This window comes from Zootoca vivipara, chromosome 14, assembly GCF_965207765.1.
Source record: "Zootoca vivipara chromosome 14, rZooViv2.hap1.1, whole genome shotgun sequence".
NCBI lineage: Eukaryota > Metazoa > Chordata > Lepidosauria > Squamata > Lacertidae > Zootoca > Zootoca vivipara.
In genome coordinates, this window is record NC_142597.1 from 32,460,537 (window position 1) to 32,473,853 (window position 13,317).

At 44.1% G+C, this 13,317-nt stretch overlaps 1 protein-coding gene across 4 annotated transcripts in view; it reads right to left on the bottom strand.

Annotated features, from left to right (window-relative positions):
• LOC118096995 (uncharacterized) overlaps positions 1-7,185 on the bottom strand; it is a 33,814-nt gene extending 26,629 nt beyond the window's left edge. For 3 of the 4 annotated variants that reach the window (XM_035139509.3, XM_035139508.3, XM_088657737.1), the window contains exons 1-4: positions 6,224-6,339; positions 2,249-2,319; positions 1,606-1,714; positions 608-1,464 (exon numbers count right to left, since the gene is read on the bottom strand). In XM_035139509.3, coding sequence (XP_034995400.3) covers positions 608-1,464; positions 1,606-1,714; positions 2,249-2,272 — 990 coding nt within the window. In that variant the 5' untranslated portion in view covers positions 2,273-2,319; positions 6,224-6,339. Of the gene's footprint in view, positions 1-607; positions 1,465-1,605; positions 1,715-2,248; positions 2,320-6,223; positions 6,340-7,063 lie in introns of those variants that run through there. The other variant, XM_035139511.3, reaches the window with a different exon arrangement.
• Positions 7,186-13,317: the final 6,132 nt, after the last annotated feature.

A 13,317-nucleotide genomic window follows, 5' to 3' on the forward strand; every position in this document is an offset into this window, starting at 1 on the left:
GCTAGCCACACATACAACAAGGGGAGGAAGCAGAAGCTTTTATGACACACTGACACACCATGAAATGAGGGGATAAACTTATTAGAGATTCATTAGGATAGTGGTCATACTCTGGGAATGAAAGAATTTGCTCCCAATGTTCCTTGCCCTTCTCCCCTGTCAATTTCTGTGTAGGATATTCACCAGACATCCTCCGAATATTTGGATATTTCCTGAATAACCACAATACTATATTGAAAGCCCCTGAATACAGTATTTGTGTATTTCCCAAATGATCACGAAACATTTGATGCTGGTCTTTGGCATCCAATGATACTGGACGTATCTGAATATGTGGATATTTCTTGACTAGTCTGACATCAAAATACGCTGAAATTGACAATCTGAGATTTCCTTGTCAATGACTATTGACAGTTGTCAATACCTCTGAAAATCAAGTTTTTTTGGTTATCTTTAAGGTTAAACGTTCACAAATTCAATTTCAGATTTGAAAAAACTGACATCCAATGTTTGAACAGCAGGCTAAAATGTTGCTGCATTTGGCATGGTTGCTTAGATTTCATTTCACATTTAGTACACGCAACGAATAGTGAAACATTATGCTTACCATATATTCCAGCTTTGTGGCCTCACTGCTGGAACTTTCCAAAGTCGAGACTCCGTAGCTTGTCATCAACTGAAGTAAAAAACTGGATTTCGTGGTGGAAGTTGTTCCTTTCATGGCTGTGGTCAGCTGCTGCAAAGGTGGCAGACTGGTGAATTGGGTTAGCTGTGGCGGAGAAGATGGCATGGCTGAGGAGATCTGAGGAGATCTCAGCTTTGTGGTAGCAGCTAACCACAGCAGAGAAGCGGAGGTTGCAGTTTTGGTTAGGTGCTGTGGCATCGGCTGCACAGTTGCAATTGGAAGAGTTACAAACTTCTGTTTTGTGGCTGAACTTAGCTGGGTAGGAGAAGGCCACTTGGTGGCTGGGGTTATTAGTTGTCCAGAAGACTCCTCCATTGCTGAGGGGCTATGTTGAGGCATCACCGGCTTCACATCCGAAATTGGCTGGTGAGGAGATTCCAGTTTTGTAGTCGTGGTTGATTGAAGCGATGGTTCTGCAGCCAAGGTAAGCTGCTGTGGAGGCATCCATTGTATGAGCAGGTCCTGCTGAGTGGACCTCAGTTTCGTGCTTAAGGCGGGCTGCTGTGGCGAACTACCTTGCCTCACTGAAATTAATGGCGGCAATGAAGTCTCTGAATTTGACTTCTCAGTGGTTGACGGAGGAGAACCCATCTTGCTCTGAGACGAGGCCTGAGGTGACACCGACTTCAGGGATACTGTGGGCTGCTGAGAAGTGATCTCATTCACGGTTGAGGTGTGAGGGACAGTCCTGAGAAACGCGAGGCCTCTCGTAGGTGTGGTTGAATTCCTCAAGAGCTCTGCCTTACTCCCAGTGTTTGCTAATGTAAGATCGGAGAACTCTGTTGGCGTGAGGACATGTCCACATTATTAACGGAACCAGTTTAGGCTCCCTCCCTTCCCAGTTATGGAAAGGCAGCATACAAGTAAATCAATGTTACGCTCTCATTCAAAGCAGGTACAGATAAAGGAAAGGGCCTTACCTAGAAAACAACGCAGGAGAGTGAAGACAGTCGCAACCAGCAACAAGAGGAGGAATCCACTGAGGACTTCCACGAAGCAAATGCAGCAGCGTTGCACCTTCCTCTTGCGCTGCGGAAAGAGGATCCAGAAATAGCCATTTGACTCTGGCACGTAATAACTGGATCAGACCAAGGGTCCATCTGTTCCGGCACCCTGCCTCCAACAGGGGACAGAAACCAAAACAAAGGAGAGAAGGCACATTCTAGTTTATCAATGCCCTTCTTAAAATGTAGTGTGGAGAATGGGACTTCACTTGATCCCGATTAATAATAATAATAATAATAATAATAATAATAATAACAACAATATATTGATCACCTTCTAAACCACTGTCTCAAGGCAATTTACATATGATATAATTAAAAAGAGTTTAAAACACACATGCACATACCCCAAAACAAATGCATTTAAAACAAGACTAAAACTGAAGTGTAGTGGTTAGAGTGGGAGAGTGGGGCCTGGGAGACCAAGGTTCAAATCTCGACTTGGCCTTTAAGCTCACCGGGTGACCTTGGGCCTGTCACCATCTCTCAGCCTAACCTCCTTCACAAGGTGGTTGTGAGTGTAAAATGGTGTGGGGACATATCCACACACTGAAGTTACCTTTTGGTAATGGAACCGCACCATTCTGACATCTTGCAGAGTAGTCACCTTGCTGGCAGAGGTAAACCCACCTGAAATGCAGTAAATAGATATGTGCCCAGTCTTAAAACATTAAGTCTTTATGGCAAATTTTGTTGGGTGGCTTTGGATGCACAGGGAAGTATTAGAGGTGCTTGGAGTATTACTCAAATCATTGAAACGTTTGCAATCTCAAAGTCGTTTGAGCTAAACAGCCCTTGGGGGGTAAACAGAGGGGTCAGAATGGGAAAGCCCAGGGTTCAAATCCCCACTTGGCCATGAACCTAGGGGCCAGTCCCTGCCTCTCAGCCAAATCTTCCTCACAGGGTTGTTGTGGGGATTAAATTATAGAATCATAGAATTGTGGAGCTGGAAGGGATTCCAGGGTCATCTAGTTCAAGCCCCTGCAATGCAGGAACGAGGAGGGGGAGAACCATATATACCACCTTGAGCTCCTTGGAAAAAATAGGTGGGATACAAATGGAATGAATGAATAATAAAATCAGGCCTAGAAGGGCCCTCATGGCAGCGTCAGTGGCTAAAGGCACCTTCTGTCACCGCAAAACAGCTCTTGGGTCCAGTATGGAGCAAGGCATGCCTTTCTGCCTTCAGTTCCGATTAAAACAAAACAAAACAGCAAAAAGAGAAAGATTTGATTTACATGATTTATTGAATTCCTGTGCCAGGATTCATTCGTATGAACCCTGAAGTGGTTTTTGACTCAGTAAACAACTGCATCATAACATTTCATCACAGTTACAGCATACGTTGCCTAATTTAATGAACAAATCACCATCAAAACAATTTTAATTGATAAAACAGTTTTACAATATAAATTTGAATGCCTGTAGGTGATGTACAGGAGACAGAGAGACTCTGAAGCCTGAGCAGATGTAGCGATGGTGGAAAAATAAATTAAGTTCGTAGTTTAATGCAAGAACTACCAAATTTGCACTGTTTACGTGAACCAGAACACAGCAACCCTTAAAAATCCACACTTCCCAGCTAGAGTTCCCATAAAGGGAAGGGAAGGGGAATGTACCAGAAGCATCCATAATAAAGGAAACAACCCCACCAAGATGCATCTATTAGTGAAAATAGTGTAAAAATAATTGCATTATATTAGGGACTTAGGGCAAGATCTGTTGGCAAGGTCTCCATCGACCTTCATTCCAAGGAAAATGTACTCTGGGAAACCGCTTGGAATCCCTGGGGTCTCTCACTGCTGGAAGATTGAGGTTTTGCATAACAATATAGTTAAATGCGGGTGGCGCTGTGGGTTAAACCACAGAGCCTAGGGCTTGCCGATCAGAAGGTCGGCGGTTCGAATCCCCGCGACGGGGTGAGCTCCCATTGCTCGGTCCCAGCTCCTGCCAACCTAGCAGTTCGAAAGCACGTCAAAGTGCATGTAGATAAATAGGTACCGCTACAGCGGGAAGGTAAACGGTATTTCCGTGCGCCGCTCTGGTTTGCCAGAAGCGGCTTTGTCGTGCTGGCCACATGACATGGCTCCCTCGGCCAATAACGCGAGATGAGCGCCGCAACCCCAGAGTCGGACACGGCTGGACCTAATGGTCAGGGGCCTCTTTACCCTTTATAGTTAAACTAGACAAAAGGAAGGAATGACTGGGAGGTTTGGGAAGTAGTTGTTGCCTTGGAACACTGAATGAAATTAGCACAGTGTGTACATTTAGGGCAGGCATAGGCAAACTCGGCCCTCCAGATGTTTTGAGACTACAATTCCAATCGTCCCTGACCACTGGTCCTGTTAGCTAGGGATGATGGGAGTTGTAGTCCCAAAACATCTGGAGGGCCGAATTTGCCCATGCCTGATTTAGGGTGTGTTCACGCTGTCTCTTTAGAGCATAGCGAAGTTGCATCTGCGCAGCTTCATTAGTGTCAGATTGGTTTCCGTCTATGTAAACATGGGGTGGGGGGTCGATGTCTTTGCCCTGTGCAAAGGCTTCAGGACTCCCATCAGTGTGCTGGTTTTGAGAAACCAGGCCTCAAACAGAAAGAAACAAAAACAAAATCCTTCTTCACGCAGCAGGTAATTAAACTCTGGAACTCCCTCCCGCAGGAGGCAGGGATGGTCATCAACCCGGATGGCTTCAAAATGCAGGCTTTTAAGACTACACTTCACGCAATGGTCTATGGGTGTTTGTTTCTGATTTCCTCCTGCTTTTAACTAGTTTTTAACATTTTGTGATGTTATGCTTTTATATTGTTGCAAACTGCTGTGATATATATTTATGATACAGCAGTATATAAATATTTTCAGTGCATTTTTTTCTGGGGGTACGTAGGGGTACGCATACCCCTAAACATTTTGTGAATCTTTGTAACTTTTGTCCATTTACTGGTACTTATTCCCCCCCCCCCCGATTTGAACTGTAAAATGTTGATTTTCTTGAGTCAAAATGAGAGTGCCCCTAAACATTTTTTTAAGGAAAAAAAGAACTGAATATTTTTATGAATGAATGAATAGGATTGGACCAATTCATGGAGAAGGCTATCGATGGAGATTAGCCTTGATGGCTGTGCTCTGCCTTCAAGGTCAGAGGCAGCTGTACTTTTGAATCCCAGTTGCCAGAAGCCACAGAAGAGGAGAGGCTTTTGCAGACCCGCTCCAAGCGTCCCTATTTTCCTTTTTTCACTGGAGAAATGTTGGATGGTACGGTATGGAGTTATCTGGCTCCCCTGAGCCATCCGAAGGCAATCCTGTAATTTGAAAATAGGGGCATCGTACCATACCCTCCAATGTTTCTCCAATGAAAATAGGGACATCCTAAGGACATCCTAAGGAAAAGTGGGACATTCTGGGGTCAAATCAAATGGCTTCTGTCCCTTAGTTTCCAGACTCAAAAGAGAGCAGGGCAATTAAAGGCACAGAAGTCCTGTCCTCTATTGAGTCTGGCAACCCTATCCCTGGAAAATAGGGACACTTGAAGGACCTGGGAGTGTGAACAGAGCCTTAAGCAGGACAGGAAAATATGGTTAGAGTCATGGGCCGGATTGCGTGCTTTGCTTTCTGCTCTGGGGCTTATTGTGCCTGCAGCTTTATAGCTACACGTGCAGAGTTATCGATTAATTCTTAACAATTAGCACCCAATGCAGAGGCTGTTTGCTAATCTTACTTAGGCATTTCCTGACACTCAAAGCCAGTTCCTGTTTGTCAGCCAAGGTTGCCAGGTCTAATGATGCCCGTCTTCATTTAATTAATTTAGCAAATATTTAATTTAATTTACAATCTAAATGAAAAAATTAATTTAATTCGATATTTAATCTATCTACAGAGCCGTTTGTTAAAAAAATACAGCAACATGGAAAAAACTTTAACTCCCCCCCTTTCCCTTTCCCTTTCCCCTCTCTTTCTCTTTTAAATTACAGTATTTCCTCACTCTCTTTCTCTTCCCTCTCCCCCTTTAACTCTTCTCTTGCTCTCTGTCTCTCTCTATTTCTCTTTCTTTTCTTTCTTCTCTTTTAGGTTTGTGTTTTTATTTAGATTAACGCTTTAGTTTTGATCGAAAAGATATTTGACAATGATATTTGTATTCCTTTCTCCAAATTCTAATAAAAATTATTTTTACAAAACACAATGTTACCAAAAAAAAAACACCCCAATACAACCAACAATAAATAGATGGTTTTTTAAAAAAGTAACAGAATCATAGAGTTGGAAGGGACTCCAAGAGACATCTAGTCGAACAACCTGCAATGCAGGAATCTCAATTAAGGCATCCCTGACAGATGGCCATCCACCCTCTGCTTAAAAACCTTGGGAGGTGGGGAGGCAAGTCTGAAACTGGAAGGGCGGACATTGCAGAAATTAGCCCCTCCAAACATTTAAAAAACACACTCCCTGCTAGGGACAAATCCCAGTGATTTATCACAGGTAGGTTCCAGGAAATCAGAAGTGCCCTTGTTAAGCAGAGACCCCTGGAGCAAATGTCTTACCTTCCAGACAAGGTTGGGAGGCGGCAGTAACCAAAGATCTATTGAATGTCCTGCAAGATGGAATGGTAAAATTGCTGCTTGGTCTGTTGAGAACAACAGCCCCCCTCAGCTGGAAGAAAAAAAACAACTCCCCAGGATAATGGTTCAAAAGGTCACTGCTTTGAATGAAATACGAATCAGCAACTGGCAGCTCAGCGTATTGTTGCAAATGCACCTGTGCTTTCAGCTCCCTTATTCACCTGGGAACAGGTGCACCCCAAGGTTGAGTAAATAATAACACAATAACGGGTCAATGTACACACTGGCAAGGAAGCACCCAAACTGAGGGCCACCTGTGCTATACATTTAAGACAGTATCATACACTTGAAATGGTAATGGCTCCCAACCCCACACCCCGAATCCTGGAAACCGTAGTTTGATGGGGGCACCCTGGGTGGGAAGTAGGGAAATGTTGGTCTGGCAGGATGAGAGAAAAAAGGAAAAATCCCAGGTGTGTCAAGCTATGTGTGGCAGAGCAACTGCAATCGCTCTCTAAGGCTTCTTGGATAGAAAGCTGTCATATATTGCTTCAAAAATTAGGTTTTGATCCAGTAACCTTCCTGTCATCTAATGTGCGTTCTAGCTGAAGGTTTATCAAAGAGTATTTTCAGAATCTATTGGCCAAACGGGATACGGAAACAGCGATATAAAAACATTCCCAGAGAACAGCGCCTGTGCAGCTGTGGATGTCAGCCAGTTGAGGACACCATTCATTGTATGTTGTCCTGTAAGCTATATGAAATTCTGAGGGCTAAATACTTAAAGAAACCCCCTTCAGTGACAGTGATAAAAACAATTACCTGCTGTATAGCTCGAACAAGCCATTTACAGTGGAACCTCGGTTTATGAACACCTCGGTTTACGAATTTTCGGTTTATGAACGCCATGGACCCATCTGGAACGGATTAATTCACTTTCCATTACTTTCAATGGGAAAGTTCGCTTCAGTTTATGAACGCTTCAGTTTAAGTACTCCGCGGACCGTCTGGAACAGATTAATCCACTTTCCATTACTTTCAGTGGGAAAGTTCGCTTCAGTTTATGAACGCTTCAGTTTATGAACAGACTTCGGGAACCAATTGTGTTCATAAACCGAGGTACCACTGTATGTTCAGGAAAGTTTTTAATGGTTAATGTTTTATTGTGTTTTTAATTTTGTTGGGAACCGTCCAGAGTGGCTGGGGCAACCCAGTCAGATAGGCGGCATATACAGTGGTACCTCGGGTTACAAACGCTTCAGGTTACAGACTCCGCTAACCCAGAAATAGTACCTCGGGTTAAGAACTTTGCTTCAAGATGAGAACAGAAATTGTGCTCTGGCGGTGCAGCGGCAGCAGGAGGCCCTATTAGCTAAAGTGGTGCCTCAGGTTAAGAACAGTTTCAGGTTAAGAACGGACCTCTGGAACGAATTAAGTTCTTAACCAGAGGTACCACTGTAACTAAAATATTAATAACAACAGCAGCAGGCAACAACACAGCGTAGTTTGTGCTAAAAGCCTCTCAACTGTGGGCCTGACAAGATGTCTCGAGAGGTGTGCTGTCTACCTGGGGCCAAGATCAAAGATGTAACAGAACGGCTGCAAGGAATCATAAAACCCACCGACAAATACCCCTTCCTTTTGGTGCATGTGGGAACCAATGACACTGCAAGCCATAGCTTACAGAAGATCAAAAATGATTATGAGGCTCTGGGCAGGAAGTTGAAGCAATTAGATGCACAAATTGTCATCTCTTCTGTCCTCCCAGTTGAACGACATGGCCCAGGGAGAGAGGGAAAAATAGGGGAAGTGAACAACTGGCTTCGCAAATGGTGCAAACAGGAACGGTTTGGATTCCTAGATCACGGTCTGCAGTTTCTTGAAGATGGACTTCTGGCAAGTGATGGACTGCACCTCACAAAAGTTGGGAGGAATGTTTTTGCCACGAAACTCAAAAACCTCATCAGGAGGGCTTTAAACTGACTTATGTGGGGGAGGGAGACAGTGGTCCTGAAGGTAGGAGTGTCAAGGACCAAATGGAGCAAGCAGCATGCAGACCTAGTGGTGGGACGAAAATATCCTTAAATAAGAGACATGGGGGAATGATCAATGGTCTTCAATGTCTGTATACTAATGCACAGAGCATGGGAAATAAACAAGATGAACTTGAGCTCTTGGTACAGCAAACTAAATATGACATAATAGGCATCACTGAAACCTGGTGGGATGAGTCTCATGACTGGAATGTAGTAATAGAGGGATACAATCTATTTAAGAGAAATAGACCAAACAGGAAAGGAGGAGGAGTAGCTTTATATGTTAGGGATATGTATACCTGTGAAGAGATCCAGGATTTAAAACTTCAAAGCCAAATTGAGAGTATCTGGGTCAAAATTAAGGGAGAGAAAAACAACAGTGATCTCATTGTGGGAGTTTACTATAGATCCCCAAGCCAAACTGAGGACACAGATGATGCCTTCCTGGAACAGATGGCCAAGCATTCCAAAGGAAGTGAGATAGTAGTAATGGGGGATTTCAACTATCCTGATATTTGTTGGATGTCAAACTCAGCCAAGAGCGAAAGGTCGAACAGATTCCTCACTGGCCTTGCAGACAACTTCATTGTCCAGAAAGTGGGAGAAGCAACAAGAGGATCAGCCATTTTAGATCTGGTCCTAACCAATAGTGATGACCTGGTTAGTGGGGTAGAAGTGGCAGGATCATTAGGTGGGAGTGACCATGCTCTTCTGGAGTTTATTATCCAGCGGAAAGGAGCAACCAAGCATACTAAGGTCCAAATTCTAGACTTTAAGAAAGCCGACTTCAGAAAACTTAGGGAAACGCTGGGTGAAATCCCATGGACAGTAATACTAAAAGGGAAGGGAGTTCATGATGGTTGGGAGTTTGTTAAAAGGGAGATATTAAAAGCACAACTTCAGGCAATACCAATGAGACGGAAACATGGAAGGTGCCTAAAGAAGCCAGGCTGGCTATCTAAAGAACTTTTGACTGAGTTAAGATTTAAAAGGGATATGTACAAAAAATGGAAAAGGGGGGAAATCTCCAGAGAGGAATTCAAACATATAGCCAGCACGTGTAGAGACAAAGTCAGAAAAGCTAAAGCACAGAATGAACTCAGGCTCGCCAGAGATGTTAAAAGCAACAAAAAGGGCTTTTATGGGTATGTCCGTAGCAAAAGGAAAAACAAGGAAACAGTGGGGTCACTCATAGGAGAAGATGGTGAAATGCAAACAGGGGACAGAGAAAGGGCAGAACTCCTCAATGCCTTCTTTGCCCCAGTCTTCTCCAAGAAAGAAAAAAAACGCCCGACCTGAAGAATATGGAGCAGATGATTCAGCAGGGGAAACACAGCCCAGAATAAGTAAGGAGGTAGTACAAGAATACTTGGCTAGTTTAGATGTATTCAAGTCTCCAGGGCCAGATGAACTACATCCAAGAGTATTAAAAGAACTGGCAGAGGTGATTTCAGAACCACTGGCAATAATCTTTGAAAATTCCTGGAGAACAGGCGAAGTTCCAGCAGACTGGAGGAGGGCAAATGTTGTCCCTATTTTCAAAAAGGGGAAAAGAGAGGACCCAAACAATTACCGCCCAGTCAGCCTGACATCAATACCAGGAAAGATTCTAGAGCAGATCATTAAGCAAACAGTCTGTGAGCATCTAGAAAACTCTGTGATCACTAAAAGTCAGCATGGGTTCCTGAAAAATAAGTCATGTCAGACTAATCTGATCTCATTTTTTGACAGAATTACAAGCCTGGTAGATGAAGGGAACGTTGTGGATGTAGCCTATCTTGATTTCAGCAAGGCCTTTGACAAGGTGCCCCATGATATTCTTGTAAAGAAGCTGGTAAAATGTGGGCTAGACAATGCTACCATTCAGTGGATTTGTAGCTGGCTTACTGACCGAACCCAAAGGGTGCTCATCAATGGCTCCTCCTCATCCTGGAGAGTAGTGACTAGTGGGGTGCCACAGGGTTCTGTCTTGGGCCCAGTCTTGTTCAACATCTTTATCAATGACTTGGATGATGGGCTTGAGGGAACCCTGAGCAAGTTTGCAGATGACACCAAATTGGGAGGGGTGGCTAACACCCCAGAGGACAGGATCACACTTCAGAATGACCTTAACAGATTAGACAACTGGGCCAAAGCAAACAAGATGAATTTTAACAAGGAGAAATGTAAAGTACTACACTTGGGCAAAAAAAAATGAAAGGCACAAATACAGGATGGGAGACACCTGGCTTGAGAGCAGTACATGTGAAAAGGATCTAGGAGTTTTGGTTGACCACAAACTTGACATGAGTCAGCAGTGTGATGCAGCAGCTAAAAAAGCCAATGCAATTCTGGGCTGCATCAATAGGAGTATAGCATCTAGATCTAGGGAAGTAATAGTACCACTGTATTCTGCTCTGGTCAGACCTCACCTGGAGTATTGTGTCCAGTTCTGGGCACCACAGTTCAAGAAGGATACTGATAAGCTGGAACGTGTCCAGAAGAGGGCAACCAAAATGGTCAAAGGCCTGGAAACGATGCCTTATGAGGAACGGCTTAGGGAGCTGGGTATGTTTAGCCTGGAGAAGAGAAGGTTAAGGGGTGATATGATAACCATGTTCAAATATATAAAAGGATGTCATATAAAGGAGGGAGAAAGGTTGTTTTCTGCTGCTCCAGAGAAGCGGACACGGAGCAACGGATTCAAACTACAAGAAAGAAGATTCCACCTAAACATTAGGAAGAACTTCCTGACAGTAAGAGCTGTTCGGCAGTGGAATTTGCAACCAAGGAGTGTGGTGGAGTCTCCTTCTTTGGAGGTCTTTAAGCAGAGGCTTGACAGCCATCTGTCAGGAATGCTTTGATGGTGTTTCCTGCTTGGCAGGGGGTTGGACTGGATGGCCCTTGCGGTCTCTTCCAACTCTATGATTCTATGATTCTATTCTAACTGAGGAAAGCCCTAGAGTCCTGTCTTGCACCCTGAGTTTTCCTCCTTTTCCCACCATTTGTATTGATCTGCCAAGTGTTTTTTTAAAAAATTTAATCATATGGTTTAAACCCCCAATTAGTCATGTACACCACGAATCCCATGGGACTTAAAAATCTGGGCACAGCTCCCATTGGCTAATTACAGTGATGTGTTTCCTCTGTCTTCTTACGATTGCAGCATAGCCTATATTTCATTGAGTAATCTTTTTTTGGAAGGGCGGTGCAGTTTTCAAGGATGCACTTGCAAGTACACAAGCATCAACAACTTAATTCACTAAAGGAGGACTGTATTTTGAATTGAGCAAGAGCGAAAGGCACAACCGACTCCTCTTACTTGCCCCTGAGATGCTAAGCTCTCTTTGACCTCCCACTTCAGTCCCTCCCAGTTTTATATTGCTACAAATAGTTCATCACATTTAATAGTGGGTAGTTAACCTTCTGCAGCAGTGGATTAACCAGGCCTGAATACTGTGTGGGTTGATTTTGTGTCGTGTATGTCTGTGTGTGTGTGTGTGTGTGTGTGTGTGTGTGTGTGTGTGAGAGAGAGAGAGAGAGAGAGAGAGAGAGAGAGAGAGAGAGAGAGAGAGACTCTCTATATGCACAAGTCAAATAAATGAAAACAAACAAGCAAACCACACTATGCATTTACTATGCAAGCAACCTGGCAGGTTTATTTACAGAACGTGAGTCAGCTTGCTTTCTGACATGCATGGAAAGGGCACTTCTTGTGACACTGATGTCCTCCAGCACAAAATTTGGGAATAGCCATTCTAAAATAGGCACCAGAATATTTTTGCATTACTGTACATAGATGGGTTTGGTGGCGTAATTAAGATCAACAAATTTTTGGAAAGGGGTTTGTCTATCTGTCCACCTCAAAATATTGTCACCAAACTCGGCACAAGGGTTCCATACCCTCCAAGTGCCCTGATTTTCCAGGGACAAGTGTCCCTGTTTCCCCCGCAAGTGCTGCCACTGCCAAGCTTGGAGATGAGGATGAGCCAGCATTTGTTCTGAGAAGCGGTGGCAGCAGTGAGGGAGCACCCTGTGGCCTCCCCAAGGGCACTGTTGCTGACTTCCTCCCTTGGGCAGCTCATAGCTGCTCCTGGAGAGCAGGTGAGGAGGAGGAGGAGAGGCTGCAGCTGTTGTGTGACAGGAGGGCAGAGGGCAGGGCCGCCCTGGGTGGGAAGAAAGGGGGAGCGGAGTGGAGCGCAAAATGTCTTGATTTTTTTAAAAAAACTATGCATCCACATCTAATCTTGCTCCTTTCTAAAAATTTATTGGTGTGTGTGTGTTTTGCAAGTCTACCAAAGAATGAAATAACATAGGGTTTAAAGGGTTTTTTCAGGACGATGGAGGGCATGCATGCTGCATTCTGTTGTTGTAATGGTGGTGACACTCGCACTTCTTTGGATAGGAAATGCTGGGGGGGGGGGAATGAGAGGATCAGTTGGAGTGGGGGACGACGACTGAGCAATGCCCCTATTTTCATCTGAAGAATGTTGGAAGGTATGGGGTTCCTAAGGTGGGGGCATCAGTTGTTGTTGATGTTTGGCCACCAGCCGCCATTTTGAATCAAGTTAGCAAAGCAAAGCGTCACTTTGGCATGACTGTTTGGGTGCTGGGCACTATTTTGAATCAAAATGGTGGACCCCAGTGCGGCTTGGCTGTGGCTTTTTTGGCACAGGTTTGGCTGCCTCACGATATATTATCGTCAAACTCAGCACAAGGGTTTCCAAAGTGGCCTAGCCCTCTTCATTGATGTTTGGATACCGGGATGTTTGGAAACCCAGCCAGATGAACGGGGTAGAAATATTATTATTATTATTATTATTATTAATCAAGGTGGCAGGCTGAAATATAACTTTGGAGTGACTTTGCCCAATTTCTGGTGTGACAGGTCCAAACTCACAAATTGCACTATCCATTTTAAAACCATAATCTTTTTTGATTCCTACAAATTCCTAGACAGCACTATATCTCTCCCCGCTAGTGCCCCATAAAGATCAGAAGTTTGAAAGCCATGTGATCTAATGAAGACAAATGTCACTTCTTCTTTTTTTAGCGTAGTGG